General features: G+C 37.6%; 1 protein-coding gene across 4 annotated transcripts in view; it reads left to right on the top strand.

The window, feature by feature from the left end:
* Positions 1-25111, top strand: part of LOC126281544 (OTU domain-containing protein 7B-like) — a 78818-nt gene that overhangs the window by 33379 nt on the left and 20328 nt on the right. For all 4 annotated transcript variants that reach the window (XM_049980603.1, XM_049980601.1, XM_049980600.1 and 1 more), the window contains exons 8-10: positions 2558-2795; positions 13474-13675; positions 15888-16259. In XM_049980603.1, the coding sequence (XP_049836560.1) occupies positions 2558-2795; positions 13474-13675; positions 15888-16259 (812 nt within the window). The remainder of the gene's footprint in view (positions 1-2557; positions 2796-13473; positions 13676-15887; positions 16260-25111) is intronic.

The following is a 25111-nucleotide window of genomic DNA, read 5'->3' as shown; positions in this document are numbered from 1 at the left end:
GAGAAGACCATATTTATATATAAATTAATATAGCAGTTATTGGGGTTGTTGGCTCTGATATGTTTAATTTCTAATACTTTGTTTATTATTTTTGTTTCCTGTTTATATCTTCCTCCTCCTCCTCCTCCTCCTCTTTTGTCTGATTTTTTTTTTTTTTGTTACTCAAAACTTATGTTTGTGGTATCATCATCAGTTCACAATGGCAACAGAACAGTTAGCTGTAAAACATTCTTTAAATTTAACAGGAGTGACACATAATACCAAAGGTGTGTGATAAATTAATTTTGTGACAAATACAGTCTTTGTGTTTATTTACATACAAGGGCTGGATACAAAATAGTGGTAACACTGCTGTAATGTCAAGCCAGTGAGCTACCATCTATGTTGACACAACAAAGGCCTGTGAGAAGAGTTTTACAGCGAATGGGGACAATACTCTGCAAATCTACAGCAGTGTGTAGCCTGTTGAACATCATAGCAATAGTGCAACCCCCTAACATCATGTCTACAAAGATAGAGCAACATTCTTGGCTCAAAATTGAAGTGGCATGAGGTTGGAATATGTAAGAATGTTTCCAGGGACTGCCTGAAGCATGTGGTGATGCAGCATTGCCATAGAGCACAGTCGCAAAGAGGGTTAAAGTGTTCAGATTAGGCAGAAATGCTGTAAAGGATCTCTCCCATATAGGACGACCGCACGTGGAGGCTAATACAGTTAAACTCCTTTCTTCCTTGTTGGATGCTGATCGCCACTATACTGCATGTGAGTTAACAGCAAATGTCAGAGTATGCCACAAAACTGTGCTCCACACTCTGCACAACGTTTTGGGGTGCAGCAAAATTGCAGCACATTGTGTTCCCCATGAAGTGGCAGAGATGCAGCAGTAGTGCCACCATGCCATCAAACAGGGTTTTTTGAGCCGGTACCAAACGAATTCCTTTGAAATATTATCACCATCAACGAAACCTGGGCATGTTTGTATGAACCAAACTTGAAACACTGAAGGGATGAAGGCGTCCTCTGCTCTCTCTCTCTCTCTCTCTCTCTCTCTCTCTCTCTCTCTTTCTTTCTCTCTCTCTCCTTGTCCACAGAAAGTGTGCATGCTACTCAAAGTGCTGTGAAAGTGATGTTCATTATGGTGCATTATGACACTGATAGGGTAATACTGCATCACACTGTACTACTAAGGATGATGGTAGATGATCCCTACTACTGCACATATGTGCAACACCACCTTCATCCAGTGCTCAGGTGAAATTTCGACATTTCATAGAACAGCACTCCATCATTCTGCGTGATAATGCATGATGCCATACCACTGCTGCTATCCAGGACCTCTTGCACTGCTGGCAATGGAGGAGCATGGAACATCCACCATACTCATCTTACACGAGTCCCTGCAATTACAATCTCTTTCCCAAAATGAAAAGACCACTGCGAGGGATCTGGTAAAACACCAGAGATGACATTATCCATGCCACAGAGTGGTCAGTATGGGATATCAATGGAAATGTACTGAAATGCAGGAGGATCTGCAGTGAATTGACGCATGGTGCACGGAATGGCAATTGAATCTCAATGTAGACAAGAGTAATGTGATGCGAATACATAGAAAGATAGATCCCTTATCATTTAGCTACAAAGTAGCAGGTCAGCAACTGGAAGCAGTTAATTCCATAAATTATTTGGGAGTACTCATTAGGAGTGATTTAAAAAGGAATGATCATATAAAGTTGATCGTCGGTAAAGCAGATGCCAGACTGAGATTCATTGGAAGAATCCTAAGGAAATGCAATCCAACAACAAAGGAAGTAGGTTACAGTACACTTGTTCGTCCACTGCTTGAATACTGCTCAGCAGTGTGGGATCCGCACAAGGTGGGGTTGATAGAAGAGATAGAGAAGATCCAACGGAGAGCAGCGCGCTTCGTTACAGGATCATTTAGTAATTGCGAAAGCGTTACGGAGATGATAGATAAACTCCAGTGGAAGACTCTGCAGGAGAGACGCTCAGTAGCTCAGTACGGGCTTTTGTTAAAGTTTCGAGAACATACCTTCACCAAAGAGTCAAGCAGTATATTGCTCCCTCCTACGTATATCTCGCAAAGAGACCATGAGGATAAAATCATAGATTAGAGCCCACACAGAAGCATACCGACAATCCTTCTTTCCACGTACAATACGAGACTGGAATAGAAGGGAGAACCGATAGAGGTACTCAGGGTACCCTCCGCCACACACTGTCAGGTGGCTTGCAGAGTATGGATGTAGATGTAGATGTAGATGTAGAAATGGATGCACAGATGGTATGTGACACCTTCCAGACATTTGGTAAAGAATGCCACAAATAACGGGGCTGCTTATATTGAAGGTCTGTTACTATAAGTACGTCTGTAAATAGTCATTTCAGAGAAAAATAATGGTTCTTATAACTTTTTATCCAGTCCTTGTATATTGTATGTGGGGTCTGTGACTGTATTTTGGAATGTTCATATAGACTAACTATACCTTAAGGTTTTGTTTAAAACTCATTGGTTTCTGTTTCCCTTCATTGTAGCTGCTGTGCCTCTGATAAGTTCTGACAGACAGCTTCTTCCTATACAATTTGCTGTGGATCCTGGGGAGCAGCTGGTATGGGGTCGTGATGAGTCCCAACCCCATTTGGTACGAAAACTCAGTCTTGCTCCAAGAGACCAACTCGGTCTTTTGGCAGAATATTTGGATGTGAGAGAACTTCCTCCAGGTCCTGATTCACCACCAGAATCCACCGACGATGGCTGCGACATTGAGAAAAGGTGAAGTTTTCATAAGATTTTGCAGTTATGTTGTTCACCATAATCTTTTTATTTGGAATATTGTGGGGAAATATGTTTATAATTGACATAACCTAATGGTAAAAGCATGGGTGTTTCTTCAGACATGGCAGTAATGCTGTTAATTACTTTGCAGACATCTAGTGACAAAAGTAGGGTAAAATAAGTGTAATAAGAAATTAACACTTGTGATGTGAGAGAATTTGTAATGCTTAGCACTGTAGTTAGCTATGTAATTGTATTAAGCAGTTGGTATCCCTAGCATTGTAGGATTCTCCACATCAGTGGCTAGAAATATTTTCCCATTACCTTCCAGTGCTTATTTGACTAGGTTAAATGAAGATTTGCCTATAACATGATGGTGAACCAGAATCAAAATTGTTGTGGGACATATTTGCTGTTTAAATCATTGTTGTTGTCCTCCACCTCCGCCTCTCCCTCTTCACGATAACTTACCCATTAATGACAACACTGCTTCCATTAAGAGAATAATACATAATATCATTCCAGTTTGCTCAGTACTATTAGAAGTACCTTGAAATTATTCTGGTCAACAGCTGATATCTTCTAGTTTCTTGAGCACAGGATGACACATCAGCAATGGTTTCCTCTTCGTGCTTGGCGTTACAATTTGTAGCATGATAACCAGACCATGTTGGTAATTTCCCATGAATCTCTAGAGGCTTCAAATAATTTCTCCCTTTGGTTATCAGTACTGATTTCATTCTTTTCATCTGTCCAGGAAATAAGCTGAAAGATAGCTGAAATATTCCTTAGTTTTGGAGATCTAGCAATCTTGTTTCTTGTCAGATCAGGCTGCATCTTTGTAGTGTATACTTCTATAGTGCTTTTGAATACTCACATAGCTAAAGTGAATTTACTGTTCAGCTTTATTTTCTATGCAGATGTTGGAGAAACCAAGAAGAAATTTAGAAAGGGGAATAAATTTCAGGGTGAAGAAATTAAGACTTTGAAGCTTGCTGATGATGCTGTAATTCTGGCAGATGATAAAATGTGAAAGAACAGTGTAATGGAATTGATAGTGTCTTCAGAATAAGTTATAAGATGAATACCAACAAAAGTAAAACAATATAATGCAGTAAAAATAAGTCAGGTGTTGCTGAGAGATTTGTTATTAAATGAGACACTGAAGTAGTGGAAGACAGTAAATAACTGAGGGCCAAGACAGAGAAGATATAAATTGCAGACTCACAGCTGCAAGGGTCAGCAGCAGACGATATGAAAATCATAGCATATGCAGATGAGGTAATGATTTGGGAAGAAAATGAGCAGAAGTTGGAAGAACTAAATAGATGACAGAGTGTAATTGAAGAAATGGGCATGGAAATAAGCTTAACAAAGGGTGAAGTAATGAAAATCAGCAGGAAAATTATAAAATGAAGGATATAACTTAGAATGGAAAAATTATTAAAGGAATTGATGCTTTCATATATATAGGAAGTAAATTAATGAAGAATGAAATAATCAAGGATAAAGTTTTCGAGAGAATAGAAAATTATTTGAAATTTTGTTGTTGTTTATAAGATGTAATTATAAATTGGAAAATACCTGCCAACACAAAGATAATGATGTACAAGTCATATTATCTGCCAACTGTGACCTAAGGATCAGAATGTTGGACTTGAACAAAGAAAAATGTGCAGAATACAAGCAACAGAGATGCGCTTTCTATGAGGGATCCTGGCAAAGACGAGAAAGGATGGGATAAGGAATAAACAAACAATATGAAACAACCTGCAGATTAAATCTGTAAAAGAATGTTTGGGGAGTAATAGGCTGAAACGGTTTGGCCCCGTTAAAATAATGGGACCAGAAAGACATCCGAGAAGAGCCCTAGAACGGACAGAATCTGGATGAAGACTAATTGGAAAGTTACAAACAACGTCAAGAGATCAGGTGTAGGATGATGTGAACTTAATAGGACTGCTGTGGGAGGAGATGCTAAATGATAGACAGTGGAAGAAAAGAGAATCTTGGAAGAGGCTCTGTGAATGACCTGCATTAGCAGAAATGTTTCAGAGAGGAGGAGGAGGAGAAGGGGGTGGGGAAGCAAGAGGAGGAGGTTGATAGTATTTTTGTGGCACATGACAGTGAAGGTTATTATAACATTTTGATTAACATGCACCTTCAAATGACACAAAATCCAGATTTCTTTATTTTAGGTTAGTTTGTGGATATTTTTAATCTTGCAAAATGAAACATGCAGTCTGTTCAAGAAACTCGTAGTGATGCTAATTTTCTTCTCTAATTCACAAATTTTTGGCTAAAATTATTAAAATAAAATGTTTCTCCTTGCCAAAGTTCTTACAATTTTTGCAGCTAGTAGTGTTTTTACATGTCGTGGAACATTAAGTAAGTAATTCTCATTTCTTACAATTGAACCCTTTCCTGTTACATGCTGTTATGTTCCTCCTCTAAGGTGAAGCCAGTGAAATGTGTAAGACAGTTATATATTGACACTCTTGCAAAATATTTAGGTAAAAACTTCTGCATACTGAATCACTCTGATAAAAGTCCTTATTCACTCTCCTGTCATCTATAGATTAACATCAATGAAGAGAGAGAACTTAATATAAACACTGTTCATTAAAGTGGCCAGCTGCTTTTAAGAAACTTTTAAAATCTAGTAAAAAATTAAACAACACTTTAATTATATGTTGATAGGAAATACATCATGGCCCTAAGTCACCAGTGTCAAGTAACATCAGCCTGTCCAGACAAACTCTTAAACTTCCTATTTTTCAGTAATATATATATAACTTAATTCCTAAATAGCACATGCCTTTTTGACTCGACGAAAATAATTGAGTGGCATGTTCTCCTGGCCTTATTAGTGTTCATACAATAGACACCCCAGGTTGGAATAACATAACATTAGAAAGAGTTTAGATTGTTGCTTGCCATAAAGATGACCCATGGAGTTGCAGACAGCCACAACAGAAAGACTATTACATATATAGCTATAGGCCAAAGCCTTCCTCAGCAAAAAACCACACATTTGCACAGGAAAGCATACCTCGTGCACACTCTGCTGCCACCACCAGTAGCTCCAAAGCAGTGGTGGCAGCAGTGAGTGAGTGAGTGTGTGAGTGAGTGAGTGTGTGTGAGTGTGTGTGAGTGTGTGTGAGTGTGTGTGAGTGTGTGTGAGTGTGTGTGAGTGTGTGTGAGTGTGTGTGAGTGTGTGTGAGTGTGTGTGAGTGTGTGTGAGTGTGTGTGAGTGTGTGTGAGTGTGTGTGAGTGTGTGTGAGTGTGTGTGAGTGTGTGTGAGTGTGTGTGAGTGTGTGTGTGAGAGAGAGTGTGTGTGAGAGAGAGTGTGAGAGTGTGGTTTGCTTGCCTGTGTGAATGTGTGTGTTTTCTCTGCTGAGGAAAGCTTTGGCTGAGAGCTACATGTGTTTCCATTGTGCCTGTCTGCAACTCAATGGATCATTGTTACAGTTACTGATATTGATGTATTTCATTTACACCACCTTCCTTCGCAGGAGTCTATATGTATTTTCTTTTCAATTCTGTGGATGCTTTCTCCCTTTCAGTCTGTGCGTTTTTGAGCAGGAGATATATCTTCTTCTCAACATTAACCTTCTTCCTGCTATGTAAATTTGTGCCAGTGGGATCAGAACCTTTGTTTATGCACCCAGAATTTGAGTGTTCGTCTGAAACATTTAGTGGAAGTTGTATCTCTACCTCATCTTAGGCTCTTCCAAGTTAAGTGATATGGATTCAACTTCTGTATTGTCTCTGGAGTAAGTCACAGTGTTTGAAACAATACTATCGGTCTTTTCTTCTGACTGCAAGAGTCAAATATTGGAGACAAATTAGCAACAAAATATTTCTTGTTGTTGGTCATCAAATGTGTCAATACAGTACTTGCAGAAAGTTTTGCAACATGTCTAAATTTTGATGAATTCACATGTATCCCTTAAGTTAAAACATTTCAGTCAAAGTTTCACTGGATGTTATTAGAGTTCTGAGTCTGGCTGTAATACTTTGGAGAGTTAATGTTTTTCGGTTTTGTAAACAGAGCTAAAAAATCTTGTTTTTCCAACTAAAATGTCTTCTTTATCTAAAACTGCTAGTTCTACAGCTATGAAATTTTTAATGCCACTTCATTACACCTTGGCAATCACAAAAATAACAACACATTGTCGGAAAAAATTCCTACTGATTTGGCCACCTTTCAAACAAATTTATTTTTCCCCAGTAAATTTGGTGCAATAATGGTCAGTTTAATTACACAATAACTACCAATTGGCAACACTTGCACAAATCCTGACCATGCAGTTGTTTTCTCAATATCTTGTTTGTCATGTATCTGCAGTCAAAATAGGTCTAAATATTGCCAATTGGGCATTATTGTGTAACGAAACTGACCAATCCTGCCACCAAATTTACTGGGGAAAATTTTTGAGGTGGAACAAAATGAGTAGGAACTGTTTTTCCCTTGTTGTATAAGTATCTATATTATTCATATCCTGTAATGAAGTGACAGTAAAATTTCCCTAGCTGTAGGAGTAGCAATTTTTGAAAAAAATAATATTTTAGTCACAAAAACAGGATTTTTTTAATCTATTTACAAAATAGAAAAACCTTACATCTCCCAAGGTATTAAAGCTAAAAACAGTGAAATTTTTACAGAAAACTTATATTTAAGATATATAACATCATGTAAAATATTGACTGAAATACTGTTACTTTAAGGGCACTTGAGGATTCAAGGAAATGTTGATCTGTCCTTAAATTTTCTTCAGAAATGTAACAGGCCACCAAATGTATTATTCCCAAAGGCAAATAAGTGGAAACTATTGGTAGGTAAAAGTAGTATTCTTAAAATCAACAAATTTACTTATTGCCTTCCTCATTGAACTGCATCCAGTTGAATCTAGTGATTGTACAGAATTTATTTATTTGTTCTCTCTTACTTCTCCAACATCAGTCCCTAATGTTTCCCATATGTTCTTAAAAATATTACGTAAAGCACCATGATATGTATATATTAAAAACAAAGATTCCAAGACTTACCAAGCGGGAAAGCGCCGGTAGATAGGCACAATGAATAAAACACACACACATCATATATATATATTTATATGCCTTCGTGGCAAACGAATCTGCTCCAGTCCTGAATCCCTGAACCATTACACCAACAACCTGAAAACAGCTTTCGCATCCCGCAACTACCCTCCTGACCTGGTACAGAAGCAAATAACCAGAGCCACTTCCTCATCCCCTCAAACCCAGAACCTCTCACAGAAGAACCCCAAAAGTGCCCCACTTGTGACAGGATACTTCCCGGGACTGGATCAGACTCTGAATGTGGCTCTCCAGCAGGTATACGACTTCCTAAAATCCTGCCCCGAAATGAGATCCATCCTTCATGAAATCCTACCCACTCCACCAAGAGTGTCTTTCTGCTGTCCACCTAACCTTTGTAACCTCTTGGTTCATCCCTATGAAATCCCCAAACCACCTTCCCTACCATCTGGCTCCTACCCTTGCAACTGCCCCCGGTATAAAACCTGTCCTATGCACCCTCCCACCACCATCTACTCCCGTCCCGTAACCCGGAAGGTGTACACGATCAAAGGCAGAGCCACGTGTGAAAGCACCCACGTGATTTACCAACTGACCTGCCTACACTGTGACGCTTTCTATGTGGGAATGACCAGCAACAAACTGTCCATTCGCATGAATGGACACAGGCAGACAGTGTTTGTTGGTAATGAGGATCACCCTGTGGCTAAACATGCCTTGATGCACGGCCAGCACATCTTGGCACAGTGTTACACCGTCCGAGCTATCTGGATACTCCCCACCAACACCAACCTATCCGAACTCCGGAGATGGGAACTCGCCCTTCAGTATATCCTCTCTTCTCGATATCCGCCAGGCCTCAATCTCCGCTAGTTTCAAGTTGCCGCCACTCATACCTCACCTATCATTCAACATCATCTTTGCCTCTGCACTTCCGCCTCGACTGACATCGCTGCCCAAACTCTTTGCCTGTAAATATGTCTGCTTGTATCTGTATATGTATGGATGGATGGATGTGTGTGTGTGTGTGTGTGTGTGTGTGTGTGTGTGTGTGTGTGTGTAGAACATCTCAGCTGTACTGCTTCCATCACAGTGCAGTGCAATGCCGTGGTGGCATATACACCAGCTGCGCATCACAGACCAAACTAAAACTGTGCATGCTTGATCAGACAGCCTCTGTTGCCGCAGGGGGTCCTATTGCTTTCACAACTGTCCATTGTACCTTGGACTGTGCACCTTAAAAAAACAAAAAGGTGGTCATTTTGACGCCACATAAAATATTTTCATACTTGATTTAAACAAGTGCTTTATTTTAGTGAATGTTAATCTCTACCTTTTTGTAACACGGTTCTTTAATACATTACATGTTTAATCAATAAAGTATCTTAAAGATTTGCATCGAGCACATGTAGTCTCAGATGCCGACAGTCTACCTGGTGAGCTACAACACCTGAGAACGGTATTCCAACAGAATGCCTATTCCAATAGGCAGGTACGCCATGCATTCCGTTCCAACCAAATTCGAAGCAGGGATGTAAATGAAGATGAGGAGGCACCCACTGCAACAGCGTTCTTGCCCTATTTTGGCGGCATGTCTTCGAGAATAGAAAGAATCCTCAAAAAGCACGATATCAAGCAAAATTGAGGAATTTATTGTGCTCGGTCAAAGACGATCTTGGCCTTAGGAAACGTGGCGTGTATAAAATCCCATGCCAATGTGGAAAATCTTACATTGGACAGACATGCCGAACAGTGCAAGAACGTTGCGTCGAACACCATCGTCACACACGCCTGGGGCAACCTGATAAATCAGCGGTAGCGGAGCATTGCCTGGACATGGGACATCATATGCTGTACGAACAGACGGAAATTTTATCCCCAGCGTCATCTTTCTGGGACTGTGTTGTCAAGGAGGCCATACATATCCATACAGCGGACAATCTTATCAACAGGGATGCAGGTTTTCAACTAAGCGCCGCCTGGAATCCATCACTGGCTGCTATTAAATCGAAAAAAAGGGAAACAAGAACTTCCGATCCGTCAAGTGACGAAACGCGCAACTGAGGTTTAGTTCGGACTTTAACCACAGGAGCGTCCAGCAGCACAGTCATTGCCCACAGCGCACGTGCGGATGGCCTTTCTGTGGCCCCCAGCAGGGGCACCAGGAGCGCCGCTTTCCTCCAACTACCAGCGTCTTCCCGCGCACGCGTATTGCCTGCTCCCGGCATGATAAATTCCGTCGCCGCCTTGCGATTATCATCAGTAGCACCTTGCAGCAGTGATAACAGCAGCTACCACCACCTGATGATGTCGAGCAGTTGCATCGACGAAATGTTGTGCGAGTTACACAATACAATCCGGCGGCAAACCCGAGAAGAGTATCTTAAAGATGTATTGTTGTTCATGTTAACAAGTTTCCTGTATTAACTGTTTGTAAGATCTTTTACGTACATTTCGTATATGTGGTCCACATTATATTCACTTCTGTTCTATACAGGGCTTTGTTGTACTTCTTACTTGAGCCAATGGAATCTATTTAGATGCTCTTTGTGCAGGTGATTTCTCCTATACATGAAAATTTTCTGTACATAGGTTTGCGACGTTTTATACAGTTCTGACTGGTGTTGTTGCCTTTGCAGAGGCCAATTTTTGCGCTCTAGATGATTTTAGCCTGATGTCATTGTATTTTGTCTGTTCCCTTGAATTGTTTCACTAGCTGAAATGTGAACTTCTTCCTTTCCATTTTCTTGTTTGCTACTATTTTTTTTTTTTTTTTTTTTTAGATAACCCACGCATTTATTGCTGCCATGTCTCAGATGTTAGAAGACATGCAGCAGCCATCTCCTATGTACAACCTAGCAAGTGTAATTACATCCACCCCATAATTTGTTACATTGAGGAATGCTGTGGTTTCAGATTTCTGTTTTCCTCCTTTGCTTGTTGCTACTTCAGCATACAGTGTACTCGGAAGAATATTTTTATTCTTCTTTCCTTATGACACAGTGCTGCCAGATGCTGGTGTAGTATATTTCACGACATTGGATCTTGTATTTTGCACAAAATAATGGCATTCTCTTTTCTTTGAACTTCTTAGGAAGTTGAAGAGGTTTTAAGTAGTTGTTGGTTGTCATGTTTCATCCTTGGTTCACAAATGGCTCCACGGGACACAGAATGATGTAATCTCTGTGTGATAGTACCTTCCATTTTGTGTCCTCTTTCTCTAATATTTGGGAAAATATTACATACATTTTTTTAAACTTATTTCATTCCACGAGTGCGCGCGCGTGTGAGCGAGCGAGCGCACATGTGTGCATGGAAACTCTCTTTTTGTCACTACATTAGCAGCAATCCAGAATTTGAGATCGTATGTGTAGGGTTTCTTAGGTGTGAACAATGAAGATGTTCTGAATTGTGTTGTCTTCAGTGATGAATTGACATTTCACCTAAGTGAAAATATGAACACACACAATGTGCGCACCTGAGGGTCAGCAGATCTCCATAAGATGGTACAACTGCAGTGAAGGATCTGCTTAATGTAACCTTCAGTGAACATGTCATCTCCAGTGATTTTTCCAGATACATGGCGTGCATAATCACAGTAATCTGAATACGGTTGACTTTTGGTTCTGGTGATGTCTAAAAGAATGTGTTTGCTTGGGACATGTTCTGTCTCTCCTTGTTTTGTAGGCTAGTATACAGGAACAAGTTGCTCAGATTCCACTGGATAGCCGTGGTCAACTATTCATCACGTTGTTTTCCAGATGCAGCAGATTGTCAGTGTCTCCGGTGCTCATATTAAACATATTGTGTGTCAGTTATGACAAAATCAACTTTATGCCTTTCTCATTTGTTTGGTCTTTTCAGCCCACATCCCACTCCTAATCCATTACATATGGAAACATTTCTAGATATGTCTTTGTTGTATTTACACTGCCAGATTTGCACATGGTGGCGAAAATTGGAACTAATTCCCCCTCCCCCTAGCGTAATTAGTTTGCACATTAACGCATTAGAATATCTACCAAATTTCGCTGATGTATCATAATTAAAGCCCACATTGGACCTCTGTGAGTAGCTGCACTGTAATTATAACCAGCCAGTCTGTATGTTACTCATCATCAAGGTTTCTATCAACCACATCTGACCACCACAAGAATCACTGTATCATGCACCAAGCACATTGCACACCTTTCACGTCTTGTGCCTACCATCCAAGAACAAGTAATGAATCCACCACATCATTCAATGTTATCCCACTCCATTGGTCAGAGACTGCCAGACGTCAGGCTAAGGAATTACTGTTCTATATGCTGGTTACTAACAGCACAGCACAAGCAGCTGCATTTGGAGTGGTGCTGTGACTGAGAAAAATGGACTGCTGATGAAAGGTGTCACATTGTGTTCAATGACGAATTGTCATTCTGTGTTACCCCAGTGATGATTGTTGGCGAGTATGACGGTGACATGAGTAGTGGTCCCATTCTTCCAGCATGTTGGTGAGGTGTAGTGATTTAATGGTATGGGGAGCCATTGGATATGCCTTCAGATCACAGCTGTTAGTGATTGAGAGAACTCTGATAGCATGACAGTATGTCACAGGCATCCTGCGTCGTTTTGTTACCTCTCGTGCAACAGTATCGAGGTGCCATTTTGCAACATGACATTGCTTGTGTGCACATGGCACTTGTCTCTAGAAACTGTCTTAAACCATGTTGAAAGGCTCCCATGGCCAGTAAGATGCCCATATTTGTCCCCAGTAGAACATGTGGTACCTGCTTGGACATCAGCTTCATCCCAGTGCTAATATCCAGGATATCAAGGACTAGTAAGAACAGTTGTGGGCCTGTTTGCCTCAAGAGAATGTGCAACACCTTTCCCTACCAAAGCAGTGCATGCATCCAGGCCAGAAGGGGGCCCAACATTGTACAGATAAGTGGGCTCATGCTACCAAGTTCTTTATAAATATGATTAGCTGTCAATCACTGTGATAACATCTCATATACTCTCAACCAGTGAAGTTTAATTTTTTTTCTCTCCTCCACTTCTGGATGCTTCACTTTCTTGTCAGGCAGCGTTGTTTTTTTTAAATTCAGTTTCTGGCAGAATTGTGGTCTCATCATTGTTTACTTGAAACTCTCTCCTTCTCTTCAATTAGTTCTTATCCCTTTTAAGATTTTCTTTTCAAATACTCTGTTTGTACCTGTAACATAATTTTTTTTAGAAGTTCCTTTGTTAAATAATTGCCAATTTTGTCTGTGTCCATATAACATTAATTTTCTTAGGTTCTCATCTTACTTAATTTAATCTAGTATGCCACCTGTTCATAAATAAATTCTCTTGATCTACATTTCTGACTTTTTGCATTATGAGTCTGTCTCTTGCAGCTCTATTTTGATTCTCATACTGTTGCATTCTGTGCCATTTCTTTCATTGCTTAGTAAAATGTAATTATTGTAAACTGTATCTGACACAAAATAATTTTATTAATGTACACTGCATGTATTTTACTATTTACTTAAACTTCAAAATCAGTTATTATTTAATCAGACTTGCTATGTTTTTGGTTTAGATTATCGGTATCAATTTAATTATATTTATGTTACGTAAACAGGTTTTCTGAGATGGCTTCTGACAGTGATCCCAGTGATGAAGGTGTGGCCTTTGGAGGGAAAGCAGCGAGGCAGTTCCAGACAGCAGTAGCAAAACAGTTTGGCAGCCTTAGCCGTCGATTGAGAAAGAACTTTGGATCTCTTACGAGAGCATCTAAAGCCAATGCCCAAAAGAAAGACACCCCACTTAATAATCAGCAACAAGTAAGATTCAAGTGGAAGAATAAACTGTCAATCATTTCATCTACATACCTTCTCTAGCTTTCCTTTCTGGGTCATAAGAAATGTTTACTTGCCGGCAGTGGTGGTCTCGCGGTTCTAGGCGCGCAGTCCGGAACCGTGGGACTGCTACGTTCGCAGGTTCGAATCCTGCTTTGGGCATGGATGTGTGTGATGTCCTTAGGTTGGTTAGGTTTAAGTAGTTCTAAGTTCTAGGGGACTGATGACCACAGCAGTTGAGTCCCATAATGCTCAGAGCCATTTGAAATGTTTACTTACCCCTGACAAATTTTCCTAGCTTCAAGAAGACAATGAGACCAAAATTGTCTTAAGATTCATATCAGTCCAAAGTTGTAAGTGTTATTTTTATTGAACATAAGGCTCTGGAAGAGCCTCCCACTGCCGTAAGAATATGGATAGCCCTCAAGCTTTGTCATCTCCACTTCTGTACCCTGAACAAATGCAATTGCCTGTTAGAGATTGTTTTTTAAGCCACGGCAAACCTTAACCTGTTTTCATTAATATTTACAGCCACTTTTCGTAAGTTATTACTTGAGCTATGCTTTATCAAACAGAGAAGGAAAAAATTCCTTCTTTTGCATGCGAATGTTTAATTTGTGCCTACCAAAGATGTTTTGCCTATTCATGCTAAACATTATCAGTGGTCTATAATATAAAGGAAATTAGTTAATTATACAGATATCTGTGGGATTTCTGTAGTGATCCTTAGCAGCGCATTAAAATTATCTAATATTACATATAAAGATGAACCAATGAGTTGCAGGTAGCCACATTGAAAATGCTGCTATTTTAACCTTTGGCCAAAAGACCTTCTTTAAAAGTAAAAAACAAAACAGTCACACAAGCACAACTCTGGAATACACGACCACTGTCTTGGCTGGTCTCTCTCTCTCTCTCTCTCTCTCTCTCTCTCTCTCTCTCTCTCTCTCTCTCTCTCTCTCTCTCTCCCCACCTCGTCCCTGTATGCTCCCACAAGCAGAACTTCTTTACCGTAGCCCACCCCTACCCTGCTTTCCCTTCACCTTTGTGACCCAGTCCCCATGTTTTATTATTATTATTATTATTATTATTATTATTATTATTATTATTATTATACGTATCTGTGACTCCCCTATAGGGTGAGTAGCAACTATCCTTTTTCATAATATTGTTACCTTCCTTCCGGGATTTTCTGTTGTTTGATTCAGCCATATATTTGTAAATAGGTAAATAATTTAAATGAACTGTGAAGAATGATTTCAGATCTCCTATCGCAATGTGTATAATTAAATACTTTTCTTCGTACTACAGAACACTGATGATGTCTTGCATGACCAGCTGAAACAGGTTCAATAGAAACAAATAAAACATTCACTTGCCCTTTTTTCCCCTCATTTTGAGTATAACTGGTGCTGGTACTTTTCGTACAGTCTTCTCAGATTTAAGTCAGTGGGGGAAGGGGGGAATATCCAAAAATAAAATGTTCGCTATCAAAAGGATAGATTTCTACACACCACAAAGAGGAATTCTACTTGTGAGGAAGAAGTTTGTCTGAATTACAGTTGTAAAGAGAAAAGAAAAAAAAAATGGGAAAAAAATTTAAGCATTCAGACAAACTGCTTCCTCAGAAGTAGAACTTTCACACATTCACATGACAACTTGTACATATGTGACTGTCTCTGGGCGCTAAGGCCCTATTTTGAATGTAATGACACTTTTCTCAAACATGAGTATACTTCTTGTGATCAGGCTTGCTGTAAATTTTTTTCTATCTTAATGAGTATCATTACCAGATAAAAGGCTACATTCATTGACTTTCACTGCGCTTTTTCTTAAAATACCCAAAAAAATTGAGTTCACAAAGAAGTTTCTTAATTTCTCCCTGTCACTGTAATGTGAATTTTCTGTGAATATATATATATTTTTTATTTTTTTTAATTTAAGTATTTGGCTGGCATAGTTCGTAACTGAGCAAACCAACCAGATCCTTTGATTAAATTCATTTTTTTTTACAAATTATTAATGACTTGCATAGTTTTTTATTGTTAGCATTAGCTGAACATTTGTTCATGATATTCAATTGCTATTACAGAAAATATATTGCCCATTGGAGAACAAAGTTTGTCATTTTAGAATATTCTTAAAGTTTCAGTGTAACAAAGTTTCAGTGTAATGACGACATTTATTTTTGTTTTAGGAGCGTGTAATATGTGCCCTTTTGCACACAGAAAAGAGGCATGCCTACCAAGCAGAAATGATACGCAACTACTTGGCTTGTGCTCGTGCCCGATTTGAGCTCCAGCAACAGAAGCAGTTACAACCTCGGCAGTCTTTTCAGTCTGAAGCTCATCCTGGTTCTACGGCAGCTACTTTCACTTCTGCACCAAATACAGGAGTAATGTATGGGGCTGGACGCTCCCGCTTCTATGCAACTGAAATGATGCGTCCCTCAGTTGAGACTCTTCCTCATCAAAAGGCACCTGGTGCTTGTGCGAATGGACGTACTCTGTTCCTTGCCAAATCGACATTTTATGATGATGAGGCGTCACATTCTTATGTTGCACCATCGGTAGGAGAAATAGCACTTCTGACAACTTCCTGAGTTTGTGCAAAACATTTACCCTCGCTTTTTTGATTCCTGCTGTAGAGAGTGGTGTGGCATGGTGATATTTTTTCCTATTGTAAAGTTGAGATTGTTCAAGGGTTACTGTTGAAGCATCTGGTTTTCGTAACTTAGACCATGACCTGACGCTTGTTTTTTTGCATGTTTCTAAGTGTTCTTCTATCCATATGTATGGTGTAAAATGGTGGTGTGTGTTTCTGTAATGAAGAAATGTTTAGAAAAGTTTAAGAAATTACCTTGTATTTATTATATTTAAAAAAAAATAGTGGGGGGGGGGGGGGAGGCTTCTGCTCTTTGACAGCTATTTTGTAACCCAATTGGTACAGAAAGTTCACTGAAGGTGAGTTACTGCGCTGCTGAAGGCAAAAGCAAATCTAAAGGGTACAAACAAGGATTGTGTGTCATACATCATGCACTGAACATAGAAACACTAGGCCTCTTCTCACCCAGTATGTCATTCGGACATAGTTTACTACAGCATTTTAATCACCCCCCTAATAAGAATTCTATTTTATTGGATGTTGAAATAACGATTGTTTAGCATCCACAAATAAACAGAAAGTAAACAACAGCCCTTGAAAATCTTCACTTAGATTAATGTCCCGCCTCAGAATGATATTGCCACCACTAGTGGCAGGTGTATGTAGCTATGTTAATGCTTATTTACACTGTCCCGCATGTTAAGATAAATTTGAGTGGCCATTAAAATGTAACCAAAGATTTGCTTTATGAACTTAACGGAGCTGTAAATAAATGCATTTGTCATATATAGAGTAGTTATTTCCTAAGAATTATAACTGGAAACTGATAGGACTACAAATTAAAAGCAAATTGTCAGTGAAAGTTTTTTTATTTAAAGGGAGAATGTCTACAACATGCTCTTTCCTATGTATTGCGCAGTTAAAAAATAGGTGCAGAATATTAACAATACAAAGAAATAGCCTTATAATCAGGAATAGCCAGCAAGAATAATAAAGAAAACCAGTAAAAGTTTGTGGTCTCATTTAATACAGCAACTTAACAGCCCACATACGTTCTCCAGTCTTCTCCTTCTGCAGATAGCTTTGTCTAACAGGTCTGTGCTAGGATGATTTTTTAATCTAAGACTGTATCTGTTTCATTAAAGTAAATTAAGAATGCACTTAGTGTAAGTGTTTAGCTTCTAGTTTCTATGCACCTTGTTGTCTGTGAAAGGTTGCAATCAATTGGGTGTGTGTGTTTGTTGTCAGCAATAATGAAGAGCTTACCAGCTGGTTTAATTTCTACCAAAGTCTTTATGGTACCAAGCAATTAGAGTTGTATTTAATGTATACTGTGTTAGCTCTCTACCTTTCATTTGTGGATTTGCTGCATGTATTCAAAATATGCTACTTTGGCAGCTATTTATAACATAAGTCAATTCTTGCTTGTTGAAAGAGGTCATTAGTGAGCTGATCAGCTGGAGGTCCTGCAGATTTGTTTTTAAGGACCATTTGCAAGTATATCTACATCTGTTTTACAGAAGCATAGTACAGTTTGTGGGGGAGGGTACACAGGCACCAAAACATTTTTTACCCTTCCTCATTGCAGTTGCAGAAGACCAGCATGAGGAAGGATTGATAATCTTTTGCATAAGCCTAACTTTATCTACTTTTCCTGGAATGGTCAATGTCATAGTCAATTTACGCAACATACATGTTGAAGGAAATAATGAAATTCTGTAGTTGTGTTGGAATGTCGCCTGTTGGAATTTTGAGAAAACAGCTGTCTTCAAAATTGCACCGTCTTTCTGGTCTCTTCCCTATTTGAATCTGCTTGCACATCTTACAAAAGAATGTGCTAAGTCTCAACTTGAAATTTCATTTTTATAAAATTACACCATGCTGCCTTAACATTGCTGTTGATTTCAGTTTTAGAACCTAAATCTTCTGTAGTCACACTTTTTGAAGTACTTATCATTCCAGATTCAGTATGAGCATCTCAGACAATCAGTTTCATATTTACATGTAGATCATACTGAAAATTCATAGGAGTTGTCTTATTGGTATTGAAAGGAAGACCAGATTTTATATCAGCTTTTCTTGTCTTGTCTAACAAAATAAAAAACCATAAATATTATCACTGAATAAGGCAGTATTATTTATATACCTTGAGGATTTTTCAGAGTGATGGAAGTTGTATAGTAGGGGTTAGAGATCTTGGCACTTGATGCTCTTGTTGTTCATAATTTTCCTTCTGTCTACTACCAATAGGACTCGATAGTTTCCTTTCCATCCATTTGCACGTCTTGAGGAATTTTTATCAATTTTGTTTGAACTACGTTATGGGACATTTCATGAAGCATTATCAGAGGCCTTTGTTTGCAATCTATAAATTGGATGAAAACATTGTTATGCTGTTCATAACGATTCAGGACAGCATTTCATGCAAAAGATATTTTTGAATCATGTACAGAAATTATAAATTTTCTGCCTATTCTAGCATGATTGGTACATGTCTAGACCAAAAGCCCCATTATGATATTTAAACAGGAATCACTGCATTTCTTTTGTTATTGTTTGTCAGCTCGAAGTAAAAACTTTACACAAAATTGTTTTCATTCCTGTTCTCCTTTGGTCTAAACTTGATCTTAAAGATCTCTGTGAACCTGTAGCTGAGTTTCTGTATGAATCTCTGTAGTAATTACAGTGAATCTATAGATTTAATGTAGAGATATGATTGAGATTCTTACATAGTTTGTACCAATTTTCGTGTGTTATAATTGCATAACAAGTAAAATAACTGAATCACTACATCTATGTGCACACTGTGGACAGTGACATGTACGAAATTAAAATCCATTGTTGTATATGACTTATATTATTTAAGATACCTTGATATTGAAGACCCTTTTGGAGTACAGTTTTAAAAGACAACATTTTCTGCAGCAATATTTATGTCCATGGTATCACCATTTACAATGATGCATAATTAATGAGGAATGTGGACAAATATTCCTCCGATCTTATTAAAACTGCTTGGATACAACTACTATATGTTTGGAATTTGCTTGGGATGTGCTTCACATGCAGTGGTAACTCCAGAATCTCATTACTAATGGGTCATAAATTGTATTTATTTGTGTGTGTGTGTGTGTGTGTGTGTGTGTGTGTGTGTGTGTCATTCTCATTTGCAAGGTGATTATGCCATTCTTACACTGAGAAATAAAGTGGATTAGGAAAGGAAGATAGATAGTAATATGATGGATAACAAAATTATGCTTTAAATTTTAGATCGTATATGGATTGTAATCATGATGTTGAACAGATGTGTGTACATCTTGCCAGCTGCTGAAACAGGAACAGTAGGAAATGGCCTAATAAATAGATTGACATATACATTTGTGTCTCTGGCTTCTGAATTTTTCTGGTGATTCCTCTGACAGGAGAGAGGATACCATAAGAAATGGATAAATAAACATACAGTTTCTAGACACTTGTCAGTAGGATCACAAGTGTAACAACAGGATGTAAGAGTAGCAATGAGCTATCAGATGATGATCAAATTGCATAATGCTTATAAGCTTAAGGTACCCAAATGGCAAAATGTGATAAGTAAACTCGAAAGACACTACAAGTAAAAAAGAAATTTCTTCTTTGTCCTTAATTATATTCCATTTTGTAGCAATACTTGAAGTAGTTAAACCTCATCATAAGGTATTGATCATTTGATTCTAATAAATTGTGGTTCTGTGAAAGAGGAATGCTTCTCCTTAGAGGGATGGAGCATTATTTAATTTAAACTTACAGACCTTTTTTATTTAGTCTGATCAGATTTCCTTTGAGGCTGATTACCAACCATAAGATAACTGCTCTTATTTGAGTCACACTGTTGGAATAATTTGCTTTCCAGTACCTTGTCTTGATCACAAGCAACTTCCATCTTATGTGTTTCAGAACATTTCCAACATCATATCTGTGGTACAAAAGCAAAACCATGGACCGAGACGAGAGAGATGTAACATCTTTCCCGTCTTGTCTGTCGTGTAAATTTATTTGCTTCTGTACAATAGGTAAGATGGAAACATGCAGTGTGTTGTTTGTTTATGATCAAGGCAAGTGTTTTTTAAGATCTCTGAATCAAATGGTTGCAGGCCTCTTAACCGACTGTATCAAAAGTGATCAAAACAGAAATAAAGGAGAGGACAATATGAGCCTCACACTTGTACTTCATCAACTGACTTGTTAGTTTCGTCTTGAATTTTGTATTTCCATTGCTACTGCAGTCATTAAGAATACAAAACAAATAAACTGTGTATGTTAGCAATGTTGTTATGTTGCTTAGCATGCAATGGCACTAGTAGGAAGGGAGCTGAGTATCTCGTTCAGAGATTGTTTGGGTGATTTTTCTTCTCTTGTCTTCCAAACCTAGAAATGGGATGGCCTTGTTTAGCCAACCATCTAGTTTCATTCAGAATTATAGTCCTTCTTTCATTCTTTGTAGTGTTCATGGCATAAGTACAAAATGAGAGTAAGACTTAAATTCCCTCACAATCTGTTCCCCTTCCCCCCTTTCCCTGCCTTCTCTTGTTTTCTTTCCTTGCCAATACATGCTTTTTTTTTCATTTTGTGCTTGTGATATTTTTCTACTGTAATCTTGATCTATCATGAACTGTTAGCTCATTGTTACTTCCAGTTTTTCTTTGCACCTTGTGCCTCTCAGGACACAGACTTTCGTTTAATTTATTCTTTCTGCCACTACATTTACACCTTATTTTGTATTCCTGTTCCTTGTGTTTACAATGAAGTAACTGCTTTAAAGTTTGAAATATTGCAAATTCAATCACTTTAACTCCAGTTTGGCAGCTGGTAAAACATCATTATTGTTATTATTTTCTACAATTGCTTTGAATTGATGATGTATAGCTAGCACTATAGGTTTTATCTGGTTCTCATTGAGCAAACTATATTTCCTGCAGAGATTTTCATCCAGATGTCGTGATTGTGAAATTTTGTTTCTTTAATGTCATGCTGTGGAATTGAGACAGTTAATACAGAGTTTGAATTGTTCAGAAGGGAAGACTGTTTCAAATTTTTCAATGAACCTTCTCATATTAATTGTAGTATATGGTTTAATTGGAAATGTTGTATAATTAGATGGGGTAATGACATAAAACATTTGTTCTTGTGTAGAATGTAACACCACAATTCTTGCACTATATTGTGTTCACTCTTAATCACTATTTTCATTGTTGTTATCACACTGTGTATGTGAATGTGTTTTCATTTGTGTTGCTTTTCTTTTTGCTTTGTTGTTGTGTTTGAAACTTTTCATGATCATATGCTCTCCTGTGGTGTTGTACCTAAAATTTGTTTGTTAATTAACAGTATCTAAGTTTTAACAAACATATCTGTGTAATATTGAAGAAAAGACATTTATAAGTGTTTAACATCAAAACTGCTATTTATTTATAGCTGACTAGTTGCAGGCTTTTCCCATTTTCACAAATAACAAATTTTGTATTTTAGATATGGTTAGTACGTAGTGTCTTGTGTTATGTAATACTGAGACTGAAGCTGTTTTGTTACCACCTTTGTTATCAATACCTTCATGCCATAAAGACAAATAGGAAGTATGGATGTCACCTAAGCTGATTCAGAAGTTAAAACAGCTCAATTGACAGCACAAAAACATCTTGGAACGAGTACGTGGGGGGGACATACAGAACTTGATGCAAATGCATAAAAATAGTACATATTTCACTTCCTGACATTTGAGCAGGAGCAGTTGTACCTTTCATGTTATCTGTACCACTATCTCCTTTACATAGGTGCAACTCTAGTGCTGTTTTACAGGTGCAATTTCGCATTGCAGTTTATCACAGGTGTTACATGTATCTGCCCTAGATTGACAGAATTTCAGATCAGGGAAGTTTCTCTTAATGAATTTGCTGCAGTGGATGCAGTTGACATTCTGTGGATACTCATGTGTAGCCCTAGAAACTGCGTGTTAGATTTTGACCTTGAGTAATGGCTTTCACCAAATGGAAATGAATTAATGAAGGTTTTTGCTCTGCACTTATACATCTGTATACTTAGATGGTGCGTTAGGTTTCCTGATGTCAATATAACTAGCACTCTGTTTATTTTTTAGAAATTATCACTTGTAATTTTTTTTTCACCCTACATATGCGTGTTCATGAATGTATTTTTTGCAAGCCTGAATGGAGTCACATCTTCCATTTGGGACACTGTACACTGCAATAATCTACCGTCTTGTACTACCTTCACTCTTGTTACTACATTTTCACTGTGTCTTGCCCTCTTCAAGGGAAATAGATTGCATATCTAATCCAGCTTACAGAATTCAATGAAGACCTGCAGTTTTGAATCTCTGAGTTCTGTCCATTAGATTTTGCAGTTACACATATTCTGCAAGAATGAATTACAAAGGTGTAAGATGCCAAATACATAACCATAAACTAACTATTAAATATATTAATTTTAACAAGAATTTAACATACCTCAAGTACTGCTGGTTTCTTCTCTTCAGTTTTTGCACTAGTAGGCTTGATCACAACAATAAAATATAGTCTACTCACTTTAAACAAAGGTAATGTATAGAAGTTTGTCTCATGAATCATGAACTTTATGGAATTCAGAACTGCCAACATTAACAAAGCTAATTTGCATCTCATCAGTGATAATATCAATATGATGCTTGAACTTTTCAAGAGTCCTTGACTGCTAGATTTGTCACCACTGCCATCTATCACCATCAGTTTCAATTCTAAGATGACAAACAGGAATACGTATGCTTTTGAGAGGAAAATGGCATTGGGTTAAAGCATTTTGTGATCAAAAATCTCTGTTATGAACAATTTGGCACTTATCACCTTTGAGAATTCCACTCTGCAGATGTTGATGCAAAGAATTTTACAATAAGACCTTATAAATAGAGCTGTCTACACCAAACACATCCTATATACAAAATATCAAAATATGTGGCTTGTGAAAATAGGTAAGGCCAAAATAGTCAGCCAGTAAAAAAAAAAAGAGACCATTTTTAAATGTCTTACCTTTGTACTGAAAAGTTTATATTTGTGTAAAAGTTACTCATACATTAAAATGTGATTTCAAGAATTATTGAACAGTATTGCATTTAAATTTCAGGGATATACAGTGAGTACATTTGCTTGTACTCTTTCTCATTGTGTTAGCAACATTAACTGAAATTAATATGGAAATTTTTGTGCTGACTGTAGGCAAATGACATATTTATGGAAATAGTTAAAATATGATTGTCTCTTGTTTGAGCATGCTTGGAGTGGTCAACATTTTTGGTAGAATTAACAATTTTATGGAACCTGTAGTGTAAAACTTGCTTATCCAGATGTCCTGGATATTATTGTTGATTCACTTTGCTTAAATGCACAGTTTTGTAGAAGTGTATTGTAGTCTCATCACTAGTAAACACTGCAAAAAGTACACAACCTTGAATGGAGACTGCTTTATTTTTGCTCTCCATAGGGCTATAATCTGAATGGCAGCATGAAATTTGTTTCAAAATTTCGTTTGCACTTATGTAGTTCAGCATTTCACCAATTTAACTGTAATTTGAAAAAAAATTATTTTTTACAAATGTGTTAAAACAGAAATATATATTTTGTAAAGTATTTTCATCTCTTCAATTAATTTTAATAAATACATTTTCTATTTACCCTTTTCTAAAGTTTATTTGCCAGAATACATGAAGTCCAAATTTATCAATTCTGATTTTAAATTTTATATCCTGAATATCCAGTTGTAGCTTTTTACAAATTGAATTAAATGCAGACAATTTGTTGATGCTATTAATTAGACTTGCCTGCAAATGGTTGCAGGAAAGTTATTATTCAATATATTTTCAATCTTTAGTATCTTTCATACATCCGGAATGTAATGGTAACATATGTTAATTTCCTGTGCAATATTTACTTTGCTTGTTCATGATATATTTCCACCCAGATCATCTTCCTGCTATCATATCTCCAGTGAACACATCAATTCTGTATGTTGTTTTTCGGTAGTTCTAAACTCAAATTTTGACTCCATCATGTACACAATCCTGCACAAACATTTATTCATTTTTCCTTCTTCCGTGATAACCCTAGTACATATCCCACGCATTGTAAAGTTTCTGTGATTCATTCAAAGGAGGATTGTTTTTTTTTAATATATATATATATATAAAAAGGCTGCTGTCACCCGTGCTGTATGCATGAAATCTTTGTGTGATGCCATGAAACATGCTTGAATCCTTCTGTTCACTTTTTCATATGATCCACTTTTGGTGTGAAACTATCTGATTCTGTATCCTTCAAAAGCTACTCCATCTTGTTCCCAACAAGAACACAGTAAAGCAGGCATAATGGTGGCAAGATACTGGAATGGTTTCCTTCTCCAAAACATCTTCTAAAAAGTAATTGGATCTCACTGTAAAGAAGCATTTTTCTCTTTTCAGGCATATGTTTTACATAAACATAACATTTTTCTTTGACAGTAAATAGTAAGACTTGTTGGGTTTTGATGTGCAGTGTGCTATTTATAGTAGTGTTGTATCTGTACCATAATTATATCACAGTAGAGTTTCTTAGATGGTACAAAGTGCAAACAGATTGTTTCCATTAATATGTTGGTGACATATTTGTGGTCTGGTCTTGTTATGGAATGGAGTAGTTTAAAAACTATGATCCAGGCCATCATCAAAATGAAGGAAACAGAGGTGGTCAGGCAATTGCTTTCCCTTACTGTTTTAGAAAAGTGTAATATGTGGCTTCTTGTACAGGAAGTGAATCTTAT

Source organism: Schistocerca gregaria, chromosome 7 (assembly GCF_023897955.1).
Source record: "Schistocerca gregaria isolate iqSchGreg1 chromosome 7, iqSchGreg1.2, whole genome shotgun sequence".
NCBI lineage: Eukaryota > Metazoa > Arthropoda > Insecta > Orthoptera > Acrididae > Schistocerca > Schistocerca gregaria.
The sequence above is the reverse complement of the archived record's forward strand: the minus strand, read 5'-3'. Positions and strand labels throughout refer to the sequence as shown.